Below are 19,389 nucleotides of genomic sequence, written 5' to 3' on the forward strand. Positions count from 1 at the left end.
AGAAAAGAGGTGCTTATAGAAATTCAACTAAAAGAAGAAACAATCATTGACCTTCAAATCTGTGATCTAAATATTAGGGAGAGAGAAGACAGAAAAATGAGAAGATGAGTGCCACCAGCTCTTAAAGGTTTTTTCTTGCAGTATCCCAGGACTCCAGACACATTTGCCTGTCAAATGAACTCTTTACTCACTCAAACTACATGTGATGCTGTACCCTGGAAGACATCAAGTGCTGGGAGGTAAGAGAATGAGAGAGACAAGACTGCTAATATTGCTGAAAGATGACAGTAAATTCCTTGCCTAGCAGGACTTTATCAACAGTCACCTACAGGGCATTTTAAAGCTAGCCAAGAAGACAGCAATAGAACTAAAGGGTTATAAAACTAATCAATACCAGGTAAAAAACAAAGTTTGACTTTGATCTTTAAGGTGCTGAAGAGGGAGGGGGAAGAGCTAGGTATTTCCTAGAGCTAGGAATGACTGTCTCATGGAGGAAAGCGGGGGTGGATGTTATTTAAAGGATCCAATCTTCTCAGGAATGACCTGTCAATGTTCCACTAACAGTTCTTGGAAAACAAACACTGTAACAGGGGATCAATAAGCAGGTTTTTTCTCCAACTTTTCCTCTGACATTTCCAGAGAGCATGTGTTCTCTCCCTCATTCTAGGCCATGGGAGCCACTAGCACATAGACTATTCAGCAACAACAGCTTTTTTGAGGGATTTCATCTACTTCTTCCATTTATTCTTGGATAACATAACTTCCATGGAGCTACCGGAGAGATGGTGAGGGTTATGGTAGGTTGACAATAGAACAAGAGTCCTCATTTTATAAAACCTGGGTTCTCCCGCCAAACAATCTTAATTTTGACAAATTTAAATTACAACATAAAAGCTAAGGAAAAAAAATGGAGATATGCTATCCAAAACTGAGCATTAGGGGACAGGGAGGAGAGGAGTGCCTCTCCCTTATTCTAGGAAGCCACCACCTAGAAAGCCAGAATCAGATAACACTTCTTCCATTTTAGCAGCCCTTGGAACTTCTGCAGAGGGGAGGAACGTCCCTCACAGCAAAACTATGTTCCGGAGCAGAAAGAAGAATCATTTACTCAAAAGCAATGCCTAGCATATACAATCTTCAGTGTGATTATTTGATTGATATTTCTCTCCCCCACTAGACTGCAAGCTTTATGAGCACAGGAGCTGTTGCTTCCCCTCACCTGTGAAGTGCCACACAGTAGGCACTTCCTAAGTGTTTACCGAATGAAATGATACACACCATCAATTCAGAACCTATTTCCACAGAGCAATTTCCTATAGTTGTTTCTTTGGAACCTCCAAATCCTGTGAAGTATGTTGAGTGTGTATAATAGGACAATGAGTAAAGCCATCCACTTATTTCACTGCTGAGGAAAGAAGACTGGCTATGGTTAACATCCCCAATATACAGGGGAAGAGCGTAGGTCAACTATTATTCCCATTTTCCAAATGGGGAAAACGAGGGAGGTATTATTATCATCCCTAGTTTATGGATGAAGAAACTGAGACCCAGAGAGGTAATTTGCCTAAATCATGGAGTAAGTCAGTAGTAGCTGGATTAGAACCTAAATTTTCGTCACAACCTCAAGCTTTTTCATGACGATAAAAGATCTTCCTACATCAACTGGAGTCCGTTTTACATACTCCACTCTGCAGGCAATGAGAGTGGTTCACAGAGAGCACTTATTAAAAAGTTGGGCTGCAGATCTGATTGCTTCCTGCTATTGCAATACCACCTTCAATGTTGTTTACAGAACTTTTACCTCCATCACCTTACTTGATTCTCACTTTCTTAGGTGTGCAGGGCGGGTCTATCATTCCTATCTTATCTCTGTGAAAACTGAGCCTCAGCGAAGTGAAGAGACTTGATCAAAGTCACACACGTCATAAGTAGCAGGGCCTGGACCAGAGGCCAAGTTTTGGACTCCTGGCCCAGGGTTTCCTCCACTATTCCATGCTGCCTCTCCTCTAGAAATTGCACAACACACACTTTAACTGCAGAGCTTTAAACCTGGAACCTCTCCAAATGAGACTTTCCTGGAATATCTTTGAAAAAGGAGAAATGGGAAAGGGCTTTCCTATGGCTTTCTTGTGGAGATGGAGGAACAAAATTGTTTACTGTTGGGATTTTTTTCTCCATTGTTTTACTCTTAGACTCATTGTCAATAAAAGCATTTGAGAATGAGATGCACACCCGTCTGCTATTGCCAAGGTACTCGAGGTCAGTGGTTCAGTCCTCCCTTCCATCCACACCAATTAATAAAGTAATCATCTAGTTGTGTAGATCTTCTTTGGTGAAAAATGGATTCTAGGATGCCTGGACAATGAGGCCCAGCTTGGCTTGCTCTGTTAAAGAAAAGCCAAGCAAACCGCTCCATTAAAAGGGAGCCAAGTTGTATAAGTGGACAAGTCTTCACAAGAAAATTTGCTGGAATTAAGAAAATTCCATATTTGCCATGAATAATAACTAACTTCCCCACCTGTAGGCCAATACGCATGTGACTCTCTGTTAAGGCATTACTCACATCTAGGCCTGTCCACACTAGAATGCTGGAGCCATCAAATAAGTTCCTAGGGCATAGAATTACAGACTTCCAATGCCCAACAGACCCTCAGATCCAAAAAGTTTTGGCCTTCCTTACTAACGCCTACTAGTCTTGAAATATAGCCACAGCTTCCTCTGGGGGCTTAAAGGTTCTGGCCACTTCCACGATGTCTGGAGAAAGACTTGGTGGAAATTCTTTGTGCTTCTCCCATAAAGTGGCCAGGAGGATCCCAGTGCTCTTCAGGACAGGGAGAGCGGCTTTGATTCGCAGCAGGCCTGGAAGCCCACCATGCCACTTACCCGTTACATACTTTCCCATCAGCACTTGCAACCAGCTACCTCAGGGGTGAGGGTGGGTCAAGTCTCAGACACATGCTCTGTGGAGCTGCAATTTCCTATGGAAAAGAGATGTGGAAGATGCCGCAGAACTCAGCTGCGTGGGATTCCTTACTGCAAAAGTGAAAAGGGCACCGGACTTATAGTCAGAGGAGCCCTCAAATCCTTGCTTTGCCATTCACAAGCATGGGGTCTGAAATTTTTTGAGAGTTACTTTCTTTATCTGCAGAATGGTAATAACTGTTCTGCCCTACTGACCTCACAAGATGGTTGTGGGGACCAAGGGAGATCATATAAGGGGATACTTTATAATCTGAAATGCTAACAAACATAAGGAATTACTAGGATTTGTAGCAGGAGGGATAGAGACTAGCCCTGGAAGAATCTGACAGGCTTTGGAGGCCTTGGCTCTGAAGAAGCACCGTACAGCCAGGACCATGAACCATTCTCTGAGTCATTTGTCTAGTATAATTTTTAGATGCCGCAGGTGGGCGGGCAGCAGGTAATTGCATCTCAAAAAGTATTTATTGAGCACCCACTCTGTGCATGCTTGCTTTAGGAGGTAATTGGAAAGCACTTGTTCACACACGGGCCAACCACCACCCACCAGCCACTGAAAGACAAACACCATGGCCTGAGGGGTGTTTCATATCCGGCCTCTAGTATCTCCCTACCCAACTGGGGAACCATGCACCAGAAAGTCTCTGTCTACCTCAGTGGTTCTCAACTGGGAGCAATTTTGCCCCCCACCCCCCACCCCCAGGGGACGTCTGGTAATGTCTGGAAATATCTTGGGGGAGGGGGTGTTACATTTGGTAAGTAGAGGCCGGTGATGCTGCTAAACATTCTACAATGCACAATACAGGCCCCCAACAAAGAATCTTCTGGTCCAAAAGGTCAACAGATAAACCACGGTTTATCTTCTTGCCTGGATATCAACATCTGGTTAAACCCTAAAGTTTCTGCCCTCGGGGAATGGTGTGGAGAAAAGAAGACTCTAGCATTTGGACACAGTTAACAACACGGGGTAGGGCAGAAGTTGCATGAATGCTACTGACTGGCAAGACATGATCAGATGGCAAGGACGGAAAAGGTCACCGGCTCCAGCTGTGTAGAGAAGGCTTTCTGGAAGAAAGGAAGCATGAGTCAATGCTGATGAGCTGGCAAGTAGATTCTCAAATCAACAGAGAGACAAGGAAAAGCCATTAATTGGTTGCTAAGCAAGTCACTTGGTGAACTTGGATAGTTCTTCTCATCACTTGATAAGTTCAGTCTAAATTTCCGAACCAGAATTAGTGAATGTGAGGATGGACAACTGGGGAGGGAGTGAAGGATGAACTCAAGGAGAGAAAGAAACTAATATTCATTGAACATATATCACGGGTAAGGGTTTAATTTTAATACTCCACCAGAAACACCCATTTAACCAGTAAGTAAACTAAGTAATTTAAGATTACAAAGTTTGTAAATCGGGAAACAGTTTGCAAACTCAAGATTATCTCCAAAGCCCACCCTCTTCTGCTATATCATCGATGATTCTTCCCTTTCCACCATACACTGATGAAAATCATGGAAAAATTCATTATAAGCTTTCCACTTCCAGCATCAGGGCCTGCTTAACAAATGCCTCCTTATCCCTAAGGCAACCCAACCTGCCTATATCAGCTGCTTTTCAAACATGCTGTGCACAATTGTGCTCTACAGAAGCAGCTAAAGCATTTTTTTAAGCATTTTAGGGACATACAGAGAGGCACCTTAAAAATTATATATAGAGAGATGAGAAAAGCACAGTAGTAATTCTGCAGCAATGTACTATCTCTGGGTAGTCTGCCTCCACAATCTGCAGCTCAGAGTGAGGTTGTCAGGATGTCTTCAGGTATCGTGAAACCATCTCCCCAGAAGTGACGTCACTTCTCATGCCGAGGATATTTAAAGCAGGGAGCAAACCAATGGGAAGACTGTCTGTGACAAAGGATTAGGGATGAGATGTGATAGATCAAGCTTTTTCAGTTCAAACTTCATTCTATAAATAAAACAGCTTAAAATAGACTTGAGGGATTATATTTTGCTTCTTAGAAATAAAATTCACCAGCACTAGCAAAATTCACCAGGGCCTAGCATGTAATGTGCTCAATGAGGGTTTGTGGAACGTTTAAACATGGAACAATCCTGAGTCCTGTGACCAGCGACCCCACCCCACCCCTAGTCCAGGAGCAGTCAGTCAGTGGTTTGCCATTTCCAGATCTTCAGGGATAAGGGGCTCAGGGGCCACCCCTGGAGGTACGTACATCCTGGGACAGGAACAAGGCATGGTCTTTCTTGCCCCGTGCGCCCAGCAGGGAGCAACAAACTGGAAAGGAACAGTTTCTAGCCCCCTGGGTTCCTGGATCAGGGTTGCTTGCTGTACTTCAAAGCGTACTCTTGGAATCACTTGCTCATGCCCGCTTTACTAGACGTTCTCCAACCCCCACCCAACAACAACACAATGACAATGACGGCAGCAACAGCAGAAATTCCTGAGACATTTCCTCCAGGCAGCCGTGCATCTGGATTATCCCTCAGAGGAACAGCAGAAAATCTCAGTAGCCTGGCAACTTTGAGAAGCCCCACCCCACTTCAATCAGCTGGTTTAATTTTTATAAGTTGTATATATGGTGCCTCTTTGAGAAGGTCATTTGATTTGGGGACAGGGTGTTTTTGTTGTTCTAAGTGGGATGTTTGTTTCTGTCTCTGGGATGCTTCCCCACCCCCCAACCTGCAGGGCTCCTATTTTCTTTCCCCACACCCCTAAGCATCTCCTGCTAGTCACTCATTCTGCATACCCTGGCTCTTGGAGGGTACGTATGGCAACCCAAACTGGGTTCAGGCACAACCAAACTGCCTCCCGAACTCCCTGGTTCCTGGAGGTGGGAAGCATGCAGTAGGATCCCTGCGTGACAAGCTGTGGAGATTTTGGTTAGGGACAGTGGCCTAGGGTTCAATAACTGGGTGGGAATCCTGGCTCTGCCATTTCCCAGTTACATACCCATCTGAACCCTCTATTTCTATAATGGTACTTATTTCATGGGATTCAATGAGAATGTTCATAAAGTACTGACCAGGTACTGTATACCTGGTACATAGTAAGTGCTCAATAAATGGTAGCTACTTATTACTACATTGCCTTTCTCTACGTACCAGGATGTATTTGTTTTGACAAGATTTATAGCTGGTTTCTGTCTCAGAGTATTCTTTGAGAATGAGGAAAGTTTTAGTTTAAACATGTTTTTGTCCTGAATGAACCAAATCTAATGCCTTCAGGTTTCAAAAAAAAAAAAAAAAAAATTGAAGTAGAAACTCAAGAAGCCATTTTTATACTCCCTTCCTTTGGTCAATGTCACTTGTCCAGTGAAAGTGATTTCACACATGTAGGGGGTCTTAAAGGTCTGAGTAAAGTTCCATAAATAACAAAAAAAAAATGTGATCCAATTTCAATTTATTCTTTTTGTATTGTGAAACTGGAAATTTTGTGACATTGTAAATTATTGTCTGTTTTTTCTGAAAGCAAAGTTTGTAAACCAGAACAGTATTTTGATCTATTTGATAATTTTGTGGGTTTTTTAAAGAATTAATGAGCACATACATTAAAAAGTAGCTGCTTTAATACTGTACTTACTTGTACTCTTTCAGTACATCAAGAGTCCTGTATATTTTAGAGTACAATAAAACACAGAAGTGAGTTGTAAAAAAAAAAAAATTCTGTGGATTAGAAACTAATACATAATGTTAGAGACTAAAATATAAAATCTTCCAAAGTGGCGTGGACCACATAGGCCTGAAAATCTTTTGAACCTAAAATTTTTCCAAATCAGCACACTGCCATTTTAGTATGGTTATACCTACAGCCATATGTCTCTGTTGACAGATATCCTAAAAAGAAAAAAAAAGTTTTTCCCCAACCTTTTCAGTATCAGACATTTATGGCCTTTCCAGACTCCAACCTCAGGGTGATCTTCCTTCATGGCCCACTTCCCCACCACAAAATACACACCAGGCTTTGGCTATGGAGTCAGGCCACCCCAGTTAAAAACTGTTACCAGTTATGTGACTCAACTGCTGTGTGACTCAATTAAAATGGAGATAACTATAATATCTACTTCCACAGAATTGTGGTCAGGATTAAATAAGATAATATATGTAAAGAGCTTATAACACAGGAACTGGCATTTGGAAAGAGTTCAATAAATACTACTTTTAAAAATTCTGTTGGGAGACAGTGATACAGATTCAAACTAGTCGGACCTGTAGCAAAAAAACCAAGTTCTCCCTTGAATATACATTGTACTAAAAACAAAATGATCAGATAAATTGCGAACATTTTTCTTTAGGTTCTGCAGCTGACTGTTTGCCTGCAGGCCTGGATTCTGGGCATGTACGTAAATACGTAACTGGTATAAAGAGATTCAAATATCCAGGAACTCTGTGGGTGCCTCTAACGTACATGGCTGGGAAGAGCCCTGGTCCAAGAGGAAAGGTATGTACATGGAAGAGTTGATGGGAGCGGGCTGGCCAGATCCCACAGCAGCTGAGCCAATGCGTCTCGGGCTCACCCCAAACCTTGCGGCAACTGCACCAGGGAGATCACCTTCTTCCACTCCCAGTTGACTGCTCAGCTCTCCAACACTGGGACACTTCCTTGTTGGGAACAGAACCCTAATTGGTTCATCTATAAAATCAAATAAGAATCTCATCCCAGGTTCTAAAGGAAAACAGGGGGCTCGTAGGGCATAAAAATAGAAATAGTAGAGACTAATGCTCAAGAGCTTGATATAGAATTCAGACAAGTTCTGGGCTTGAATCTTGGCTCCAATGTTTTCTAGTTGTGTGACCTTCCGCAAGTTGTTTATCCTTCCAAGCCTCTACTTCCTTATCTGGAGGGAGGGATAATAAGTGCATACCACACGGGGTTATTGGGAGAAATAAATAAGATAGTGTATGTTAGGGACTGGACTAGTGCCTGGCATATAGAGCGTGTTTAATAGTGACAGCTTAATTCTGCATGGAAAATGCTCCTCTATTTTTGCATTTGGTCTTGAGAAAACTTGAATCATTATCATCCATTCAGAAACCCCTCTAGAAAAGAACAGGGCAGCTGACGGCAAGCAAGCACATCTGCAACTCAACAGCCAGGCAGGAAGGGAAGCAGAAAGGATTTTACTCTCATATCATCCTAGAGGAGAATTTTGTGTCTCATCCCAGTTTAACCGGAGGTAGAATGTATATTTAGTCTACAAGGAGTCTCACATGTAAGAAAAATGTCCTTATTTCTCTGAAATTACGTATTTAGGATCTCTTTTCACCATAGAACACCAGAGTTGTTACTCTTATTACTGTAATGAGGCCATGGGGAGCTTTAGGACTATTCTCACATTGAAGCGCCTTCCATGAGGTTATGGACAAATCATTGGTAACATTCACCCAACTGAAATCATACTTATTAAACCAGAACACTCTCATTTCTTCATAGTCTTAGAAAAACATTAAGGGAAGAGACAAAAACAAGGGTGGGAAAATGCCCTCTACCCTTGAATTCCCGCACATTTATAGGGATGGGTGAGCAAGGCTGAGGCAGGAGGAGGGAGGTTGGAGTGTGTTTGTGCACATGTGGGTGTGCACATCTGTGTATGAATCAGAACCTCCACAGGGAGGAAACTGCTTAATCCTATCAGTCAAACTGGTGAAAGAGGTTAACAGGTTCTGGGGTTATTTACAGACCATAAATTGGCATGTGCTATACATGAGTTCTTTGCTGATCTCATTTTTTCTTTTTTTTTTTTTTTTTAGAGCAATAGAGATGAAGGAGAGACAAAGACAAACTAATGAGATTCAGATCACAACCATAATTTTTTTATACTATTGTCTTTCTTATAACTACAGATGCCTGTAAAATCTCCCAGAGTCAGAGAATTAGATAAAATGGGAATCCATTTGGAAAAGAGAGTACAGATAGCATGATCACTGAAGTCTGGGTGTGGAGGTGAAGAGGATTATCTGAATGCTATCCTCATTTTATTTGATTTCAAGGGTGTTCTCCAGTGTCATTATTGCTCAGGTGCCAAAAATGACTCTGCTCTACTTCCTGCAACATGGAGGCATCCAAAGAAACTGGTTTATGGGCTGTGTCAGTAAGCCTTCACAACGGAACTCTGGAGCCATGACCCAGAAACATATCTGGGCCTGACACTCCTGCACCCCTTTCTCTGGGAAGAAGGTAAAGCCCTCTACCAAAGACAGCAGAAGAAACTCTCACCCTGCTGTCTGCTTTTTGTGAAGTGAAAGCTGCAATGAGCCATTACCTGCCATCCACCTCTAGGGCGTCTCTGGAAAGAGAAGGATGTGCTGTCTAGAGACAGGGCCATATTTAGGACCCCTACCCTGGAGAATGCAGTCAAGGGGTCAGATTGACTGCTCTGGCCCTCTCAGGGACACCCAGGCGGCCCAGCTTCAGAGCCTCCCAGCCTGAACACACATTTAACCCATCAGTTCCTCCTCAACTCCACATTCTAGTTATACCCGATTCCCTTCCAGACACTCACAGGATCCCCTATGGGCATTAAGAGACAGGTTCACTCCATCAGGCAACCTGAGAAACATCCAATTATACATTTACAGGCAGGCACAATCTGTCTCCTCTTTTCTTTTACAATTTCCTCATCTGTCAAATGGGAGTAACAGTCCTGTCACATCTACTTTACAGAGCAAAAGTCCTGTCTAACATGGAGAAAGCTATAGAAATGCAAAGCATTATTGCTGCGGTTGCTATTTTTATTATTACATGCTCTCTAGGACCATAGTGTCATAGGACATAAACAAGAAATACTTAGTAAATACATCTCGAAAGCTAGTCCACTGACTGCTGAAGAGATGGTGATATGAGTGCTTGTTAAAAATTCAGGTCCTCAGCCCCACCTTAAGTCTACTGAATCAGAGCCTCCAAGTGTAAACCTGGAGGTCTTCATTTTTAACAAGCTCCCAGGTGATGCCCACCACCAACCAGATCTGCTCTGCAACTGCTAACCGCTCCTTCCTCTAAACACTGGACAGAACAGCTAAGCCCGGCTTGGAGGAAGACATGTATGATATATATCCCTTGTTTGTTCCCATACCTCTCAAACTTGACCATTGGGATTGGGTTACAGCACAGGCGACTGACAACCCTTTTCTAAGAGATCGGGAAGCAACAATAGTGTTTTAGAGGTGTCAGGGTTCCACAAGAGGAGCACCAGAGGTGGGGGTGGGGTGAAGGTGGTCGGTGGGACAAGGAATTGGACTCACCTACGATGATACCACAAGCACTGACCAATCCGATCTCTTTCTTCAGGGCTACTCCACCCCCTCCAGAGCCAGTGTCTGGGCTGGCATCCGACTCGCTCCCACCTGGGTGGTTCTTTTCAGTGTTGTTTCGGTGTCTGGCGCCTTTTCCCATCTTTCTTAAGAGAATTTCAACTTCCACAAGGTATCTCCCTTTCTAAATGTGCGTGTGTGTGTAAATTATTTAGCCTTTCGAAGTAAAACGTCCTTTTCCGAAATAAGGACCACTCCTACCCTCTAAAAAAGACACAAGCAGATAAAAGAGGAAATTGAAAATATTCCGATTCTGTATTGACACTTTCTTGTCACTCGTGCTTACGAACAAGGAAAGTGTTGTTAAAAAGTAAGAAAAAAAGAGACATACATATTTAAATATAAAAATAGAACTGTACCAGTTACTCCCTCTGGAATTCTCCCGAAAGGGATGTAGATCTTCAGAAACCAGGATGGTTCTGCCCTGTGTACCGGGCTGGGGCTTATGTACCAAAAAGATAGTCTAGATTTCCCTTCAGCTCTTCCCCCTATTAAGGCAGAGATTGTCTTTACTTCCCCTTGGCCTTTTCTTTTATAATGAGGAAAGTTGTTTTCATAAACCAAAGGGGGGAAAAAAAAAGGCAAGCCTCAGGTACTTTCTTTTCTTTCAGGAAAACAGATTGTGGACCCGACCGGTTTGTTCTAGATCTTGCTTCCACCTGACGTGGATTTCTTTTTCCCTTCCCTTCTCTGCCTTCCGCTTGTTCCTGATGTCCTCTGATTTCTCGCTGGTCTCCTCGTCCTTGTCTTCCTTCTTCTGATCGCCGTCCTTACAGCACAGCCGGCCCCATCTCTCTCGGTCGCAGGGAAGTCTCCTCCACACGTGAACGCGCTCGCCTTCAAGCGCTTTTATTTGCTGAAGGAGGCTCCGCCCCCCACCGCCTCTGTTCCTCTCCATCCTGAGTCCTCTCTCCTCCCTCCTCCTCGATTTAAATATCAGCACGCAGTCCCTCAAGATCACTGAGAAAACGGGATCAAAATATTTCTCTTCGTAATCGTCTCTCTCCATCTTTTCCCTGGTAACGAAGTGGAAGCAAAATCTTTCCATGTCAACTGTTTGGGGAGAGTTCATTAGCCAGTATAACGTTACAGATCATAACAGCATTTGGAGCTTTATAAATGAGGGAACAGTTGTGCAGGCGCTTTTGATGTCATCAGAAATAAATGAGCCAGTGTACTTAAATAAGTTCGGATCATTTAGGGATGCAATTGAAATGAGAAGGTTGTAGGAACATTGTCTTCAAATTTCTGAAACTTGGAGGTGGGGGAGAATTCTCGGGTGGGGGTGGGGAGTGGAAAGAATTAAGAAAAATGGAAAAAAATCATTTAGTATAATTCTGAGCTAGGAAGAGTGTAGAGGAAACAAATTCACTAGGAATAGGTGGTAGTCTGTCTGTTCACAGCTCTTATAAATAAAGGGCTGGCTGAGACACACACACAAAAAAAAGACTCCAATCTGGTCCCAGGAGAGAATGACACAAATTCTGGTTGAATGGGGTCTTTCACAATTCCTAATTTTTTTTTTTTGCATCTGTCAGTTATTTGAAAAGCAGATGGGGGAATTATCAACACCTCGCTGATCATGAAGTAGACTTTTTGGCGTTAAGAGATGAACTAATTTATTACAATACTGATATTATGCCTTGGCTTCCCCTAAGAATTTCACCCTGAAACTGCTGTCTTATGGTGAGAGCAGTGATGGCTATTTATATAAAGTACTTTGAAACAATAGCATGAAGCAATATAGCAGACAGCACTAAAAATCTAAAATAAAATTATGTTGAATCTGTATTACATTTATTATGCAACATTATTTGATTTGAGTGATCTAGAAAACAAAGGTCCCCAAGCTGACCAATAACTACAGAATTTTGGCCTCACTTTTTGGATATGTTTCAAAAGATTTTGGATTTTAAGGAAAATAAAATCATATTCCTTAAAATGGGACTGGTTGAACTACTGAAGTAAGGGCTTTTCCAAATGGGTAAAGTCCAGATCAGTCTTTTCACTCTGACCCTGATCACTCAGCAAGTATTAAGAAGTTTCAAAGGTTGAGAGTTCAACCCCTTCTTCTTTCACTTCAAGATATAGCAAATTGAAAGCCTCAGCAAAAAAAAAAGAAGAAGAAGAAGAGAAGAAAAAGTGGAGGGGTGTGTGTAAAAAGGAATTTCAACAGAAAGAACAAGACAAGGTAGGGAATATATAGCACAAAACTCCACGGGAGGGGCTGAGTCATGGGAAATGAAAAAAGTTTGAATTGCCTCTGACCTTTCTCGACAGCATTAGAAAGCACTGAGGGAAAGTTTAGAATCATTTTTAAATGATCTGATTTGAAGATTTCCACTCAGATTTCAGCATCAAGGTAAAACTCAATCTTTCTGCATCTCAAATGTGAGTTCTTTCAGTATGCTTTTTATTTCTAATTTAAATGATGCAGACTTAACAGAGGATAAAACATGAATATGACGAATTTGAGGTCTCTTGGCCAAAACCAGTGCAAACTGACCACAATGATAAGATTTAGAAATCTCCAATTATGAAAAAAGAAGCTAAGGTAGGGAGAGGGGTCTGAGACTGATACATTCTTGCAATACCGTGGTACTAAGTTGGCCAAATAGACCAGAAGAGGTTGCTGAAGATTAATATTTCTATTTCTTTAGCAGTTGGAATTTATAAGTGACTTATCACTGTCTATTAATGGTGCAGTGTAAAAGCTAGGAAAGGAGCCTCTTCTCCTCCAAAGGGGCTATACATTCATATTATGTATCTTGCTTCAGGTTGGGATCTTTTTGTGAAGTAAATCCTGTGCGTCAAAATCGCCAGCTAACACTGTACATAGGAGAGGGAGATAGCTCTTGGTTTAGTGCCTTGAGGAAAATCTATAAAAATGATTAACTGAAGGAGTTTATTAAATTTTGAGCACTGAATTCTTTTTTTATTTGTAATTCTATTCTACGTTTGCCTTTATATTTTTTATTCTACTCTTTATATTTAAATAGTGCTTTACAGTCTACAAATCATTTCATACACAGCATCTCAATTTTTTTTCCCTTATTAAAAACCTTGAGTAAACAAGTCAATTATTTTCCCATTTTAAAGATTAGATTAGGAAGCTGAGGCTCAGAGAAGTGTCTGACCAGAGGTCAAAGACAAGACACTTCATATATTCACTGACAAGCAGGCTATCAGTGGCTTAGATCAAGTGCTTGTTGATGTCTCAACTTCTTTCACCTGAGGCAAACAAAAGACTTTTGATCAAGGCCATGCCCAAATTTTCTTGAGTTGGTGTCATAACTGTGCCTTTTAGAGATCTACCTTGATGCCCCCCACTTAACATCTGTTCAGGCACAATCACAGGACTTAATCAGCCCTGCCTCATCCTCCCCATTTATCACATCTTCCACACAATCCTCAGTTTGACCATTTCCAAATAGAATAGTACTTTAGTACAACTCTGCTTCCAATACCTGGGTGCTGTTTACAATTGTTTTGCATGCTTAAGATGAGAAGAAATTGATCCCTTTAACCAGAGTGAGTGAAAGGGTCGTTTTCTTACAAAAAAGGACTTATGAAGAGAACAGCTGTGTGTGGCTGACACCTACTGTGCAAAGAGGGATGTGGCATGGAGACATGCTGCTTGGATAACAGTTAAATAAAAATACTGTCATGTTCCAATATTCCCTTTATGAAACAACAGGTCAGAAGTGTCTGTTAACACAAAGGAAAGGAGCACAAAGCCCATCCATTCCATTCCTGATTTTGATTCTGGACCCAACAGAAAAGCACTTCATTCGCATTCTTTGTAACAGAACTATGATGTCTGCGGTCATTAAAAGAGGACCCCTATCTCTCGCTAGAGGGAATTCACAGTCCATGCTCCCACTCCACTCTCCTTTTTCTTGTATCTACATGCCCAAATCCAGAAGGAAACTCTAATTTAAATGAAAGCTTACTTCCCAGGGGCCGCTGCCTAGGGTCAAACTGACAGGGTGGCTTCCAGAGCCAGTGGTTCTAGGAAACTTTATTTCATTAAAAAATGCAAAGCAGGTGAAAATTAGTGGGAGAAGAGGAAGGAATAAAAAAGAAGGAAAAGGCCAAAATAGGTCAGAAAGAAAAAAGGAAAAGGAAATAAGGACAACCAGTCAGTTAATAAGCCCTTTTTAGTTCATGCTCTGTTTGCCTTTTGGACATATTCATAAGTTCAAAGTATTTTCTAGGGTTTATGATGTCTTGAGAATTTGTTTGGAACTACTAGAGCAGACCCCATTTTGTTATGATGCTCAATTAATTCAGGCCCTTCTGGAGATAATAATGAAACCTTCCTCTGACATTGGAGACAAAAATTCCAGCAGATTACTCTTCCGTCTGCTGCACTTGGCCCAATTCCATGAAGCGAGCCCAACACCAGTGGGAAAGAAAGAAAAATGCACAACTTGAGGCAGGCTGCATCTACTTGACTCCTCTGCTGGCCCAGTCCATCATGGGGCCTTAATATTCTTCTAAGGATTTAAAGGACTCCAGTTCTGAGTACTTAAATATGGAAACTTCTACTTCTTAATTGGTTTCCACTGAGGATTTGTGTTTACCGAAGATGAGGGCTCATGTCTTTTAAAATGTGGAAGATAAGTTTGCTGAAGGTGAAGACCTATTTTGTTCACGGTTGTAACCCCAGTACCTAAAATGGTACCCGAAACTCAATGAAGATGATTAAATGAATTAATTAATAAATGGTGGTATACATTCATGAATGATAAATAAATTACATAATTACTGATTGACCGATGTCCTGAGTGATTGCAGTAAGATGGTAAGATGTAGCCCTCAGTGCCTGGAGAGCAGCTGCATTGTAGAAAGAGGAGAAAAACACAATCAGTTTTGACTTTGAACATCATCTACTATAGAGCACAGATCTCAAGCAGACCCTCAACATTGCCCACAATCCCACCACAGTCCTGACGTCAATTGACTCTTCCACTTACCTTCTCCTTTCTTCAAATCTCCAACCCATGCCTTCAATCTCTACTTCCAGTTGACATCCCTCCCTGTTGTTCCATGGAGAAAATAGAAATGGTAAGAAGAGAACTTCCGCATCCTCCAACCACGAGATCTGTCAATCTACCTGTTAGCTTTATCTAGATAGTCTGTCTTCCCCCCTGTTGAAATGGATGCACTCTCGTGATCCTATAAATTTCCCTGACCTGTGCACTAGTTTCCCTGTCCCATCTCTCCTACTCAGGGATTTTGTTCTTGGAATCATCCCTCTCTCTCCTGCATCATTGGTTTTTCACTCTACTGAATTATTCATATTAGCATACAAACATGCTATAATAGCTCCCACTAAACACACACATACACACACAAACACACACAACTTCCCTTAACTCTACATTCTTCTGCTGCTATCACTGGACTTCTCTTCTCCCCTGTCTCCACTTCCTCTCCTCCATTCACGTTTGAATCCACTACACTTAAGCTTTTGTTCCCATCACCCCACTAAATCCATTCTTGTCAAGGTCACCAATGACCACCACATAGTCCAATCTACCAGTCATTTCTCAGTCTTCATCATATCAATCTCACAGCAGCATGTGCCCAGTTAATGGCTCTGGCACTCACTCTCCTGGCTCTTCCCTATCTCACTGGCCTGTTTTCAGGGTCCTAGGCTGGAACTTTCCTCTTCCTGAAATTTTCTCTTCTCTATCCTCACTCACTACCTGGGTGATTTCCTCTAGGCCCATGGCTTTCAGTAGCATCTATACACTGAAACTTCCCAAATTTATAGATCCAGCCCTCGTCTGTCCCACAAACTCTTGAGTCAGTGATCTGACTGCCTATTTGATGTCTCAGTTTGGATTAATAGGCATCTTAAACTCAATATGTCCAAAATGGAGTGCATGCACCTGCTCTGCCCCAATATTCCCCACTTTAGTAAATGGCATTGGTTGGTCAGGCCAAGTATCTTGGAGTCAACCTTGGCTTATCTCTTTCTCACATACTCTATGTCTGGTTTGTCAGCAAACCCTGCCAGTTCTAGCTTCGAATCATATCTAGAAACAAATCACTTCTTACCATCTCCACTGCTACTACCCTACTTTATCACCAACAGCTCTCACTTGAACTATTTTGAAAGCTTTCCAATTGGTCTCCCTGTTTCTACACTTGTTCTCCTACTAATGTTCTCCTACTCTCTATACTTAACACAGCAGCCAGAGTGATTTATAGTTATAAATTGGGTCATGTTACTCCCCTGCTCAAAACCCTCTAATAGCTGCCCATCAAATCTGAAGTCTTCTTTTTTTAAAATTTATTTTAATTTTAATTTTTTTATTAAATTCAGTTTTATTGAAATACATTCACATACCATACGATCATCCATGATATACAATCCACTGTCCACAGTATGATAACATAGCTATGTGTTCATCACCACAATCTATCTCTGAACATTTTCCTTACATCAGAAAGAACCAGAACAAGAATAAAAAATAAAAGTGAAAAAAAACCCCCAAATCATCCCCCCATCCCACCCCATTTGTCCTTTAGTTTTTATCCCCATTCCTCCACTCATCCGTACACTAGATAAAGGGGGTGTGATCCACAAGGTCTTCACAATCACACTGTCACCCCTTGTAATCTACATTATTATATAATTGTCTTCAGGAGTCCAGACTGCTGGGTTGGAGTTTGGTAGTTTCAGGTATTTACTTCTAGCTATTCCAATACATTAAAGCCTAAGAGGTGTTATCTATACAGTGCATAAGAATGTCCACCACAGTGACCTCTCGACTCCATTTGAAATCTCTCAGCCACTGAAACTATTTTGTCTCATTTTGCATCCCCCTTTTGGTCAAGAAGATACTCTCAGTCCCATGATGCCAGGTCCACATTCATCCCTGGGAGTCATACTCTGCGTTGCCAGGGAGATTTACACCCCTGGGAGTCGGGTCCCATGTAGCGGGGAGGGCAGCGAGTTCACCTGTCGAGATGGCTCAGTTAGAGAGAGAGAGGGCCACATCTGAGCAACAAAGAGGTACTCAGGGGGAGACTCTTAGGCACAATTACATGCAAGTTTAGACTCTCCTTTGCAGTAATGAGCTTCTGAAGTCTTCTTTATCATGGATCCTGGTGACCACTCCAAAATCAAATCCTTCTGCTTTTCATTTTGCTTACTCCACCCGGCCTCATAGGCATCACTACTCCTGCCACACAAAGCTCTGCCTCAGGGTTTCCCACCAGCTGGTGCCTCTGCCAGGAGCACTCTTCCTCTAGATAGTCAGTTTCAAGACTTGCTCCCTTGTATGATTCATATCTCTCAGCAAATATCACCTCCTCACAGAGGTCTTCCCTAACCACCTAATAGAAAGTCAGTCACTATCCCATCATCTCGACCTTATTTTTATAATACCTGTCATTACTTAACATTATTTGTTTTTTATTTTTTTGTTCCTTATTTGTCTCTTCTATTAGAATGCAAGTTCCAGATTATTGGGCTTTGTTGTCTGTTTTTTAGGTGGGTTGATGATATTGGGGTTATGGTTAAAAAGTACTTATCCTTTAGAGATACGTGTTAACATATTTATGGATGAAATAACATGGCATCTTGTATTTGCTTCAAAATAACAGAGGGAAGGGGTGAAGAGTAGGGTACCAATGAAAGAAGACTGATCATGAGTTGATAATTGTTTAAGATGGGTGATGGGTACTCAGTGGTCCATTATACTATTTTCTCTACTTTATATTTTAAAATTTTCCATAATAAAAACAGTGTATTAAAGAAAACACTTTGCTTCTTTCTTTGCCATTATCTTCCTAATGTCTAGAGTAGGTCTTGGCACATGGAGGGCACTCAATAAATATGTATTTATTCAATATTCATTGCATATTGAGTCATGAGATTACAGGTATATTTTCAAATTAAATATTAATGATTTACTTCCAGTTGTTGAAAATGTAAATTCTAGATTCTAGAGGAAGAGGATTTGACAGAGTCTCCCCTTCCAGATTATGCAGCTAAGAATACCCTAGTTGTGGGAATGCCAGAAATTATAATGGCTAATTTGGTGACAATAATGCTACTAATTGTTCTTAAGACAGATTATTAAAAATGCAGCTTTATTTCTTTTTCCTCTTTCTCACCAAATCATGATCATTAACTGTAATTTCTTATAATTAGAAATGTATAGCCAAGTTGGGAAGCAAACACAAAAGTATAGTTAGGTCAAAGTTTATGGATCCAGTCATTTGAAACTTTTGCCAGGCTATATAGTTCACTCATATAGAATATAAAATCCAGAGATCACGGATGAAGAGCTGAGAATGTGGTCTTTTAGGAGATTTCCAATACTATGCAATTTATCAGATTAATAGGGAAAGAAATTCTAATGGTAATTGGTTACAAACAACTTGATGTGCTCAATTAATTTCACTAACATAGTCAGTCAATATTGATTTACTGTTCACCGTGCTGGACTCTAGGGATATAATGGAGAACAAAGACCAACTGCCTTCAAGGACTTGAGATACAAACACTTGTGATCTTTCTCTTTCTTCATAAAGTCCAGGTATAGCTTAGTCACTGGGAGTCTCCAGCAAAGGAACAGTGGACATCTAAGGAATGTGTCAGCATGAAAAACAAACAGAGATAATGCAAATAGCAGAAGAAAACTTACAAAAAATTATGATTAATATACTCAGTGAGGTGAGAGAAGATATTATTTCCATGAGACAAGAACTGGATGCAATAGAAAATGAATATTCAGAAAAAAAGCTCTTAGAAATTAAAATATATAACAGAAGTTAAAAAAGTCAATAGGGAGGGTTAGAAAATAAAGTTGAAAAATGTCTAAAAAGTAGGTCAAACAAAGAGACAGACAACAAGAGGCAAAATGTAAAAAAAATTAGAGGATCATTTCAGAAGATTTCAACATCTGACTTATGGGAGTAAGAAAAAAGAGAACAGAGAAAATGGAAAGGTGAAAACAATAAAAAAATAATGCAAGAAAATTTCCTGGAACTGAAAACCATGAGTGCCTGGACTAAAACAACACACTGAGTGCCCAGCATAATAAAAGATTAAAAAAAAAGTTC

At 41.2% G+C, this 19,389-nt stretch overlaps 2 protein-coding genes across 3 annotated transcripts in view; one reads left to right on the plus strand and one right to left on the minus strand.

The window, feature by feature from the left end:
* Nucleotides 1-11,113, minus strand: part of SLC7A8 (solute carrier family 7 member 8) — a 44,026-nt gene extending 32,913 nt beyond the window's left edge. The window contains exons 1-2 of one of the 2 annotated variants that reach the window (XM_037834547.1): nt 10,662-11,113; nt 10,234-10,506 (exon numbers count right to left, since the gene is read on the minus strand). In XM_037834547.1, coding sequence (XP_037690475.1) covers nt 10,234-10,384 — 151 coding nt within the window. In that variant the 5' untranslated portion in view covers nt 10,385-10,506; nt 10,662-11,113. Of the gene's footprint in view, nt 1-10,233 lie in introns of both variants that reach the window. The other variant, XM_037834546.1, reaches the window with a different exon arrangement.
* A 141-nt stretch (nt 11,114-11,254) lies between these two features.
* The window catches only part of RNF212B (ring finger protein 212B), a 91,045-nt gene continuing 82,910 nt past the window's right edge, over nt 11,255-19,389 (plus strand). The window contains exons 1-2 of the mRNA XM_037834558.1: nt 11,255-11,321; nt 12,388-12,493. The gene's annotated coding sequence lies outside the window, so the exon portion shown is untranslated. The remainder of the gene's footprint in view (nt 11,322-12,387; nt 12,494-19,389) is intronic.

The sequence above is a fragment of the Choloepus didactylus genome, chromosome 4 (genome assembly GCF_015220235.1).
Source record: "Choloepus didactylus isolate mChoDid1 chromosome 4, mChoDid1.pri, whole genome shotgun sequence".
Lineage (NCBI taxonomy): Eukaryota > Metazoa > Chordata > Mammalia > Pilosa > Megalonychidae > Choloepus > Choloepus didactylus.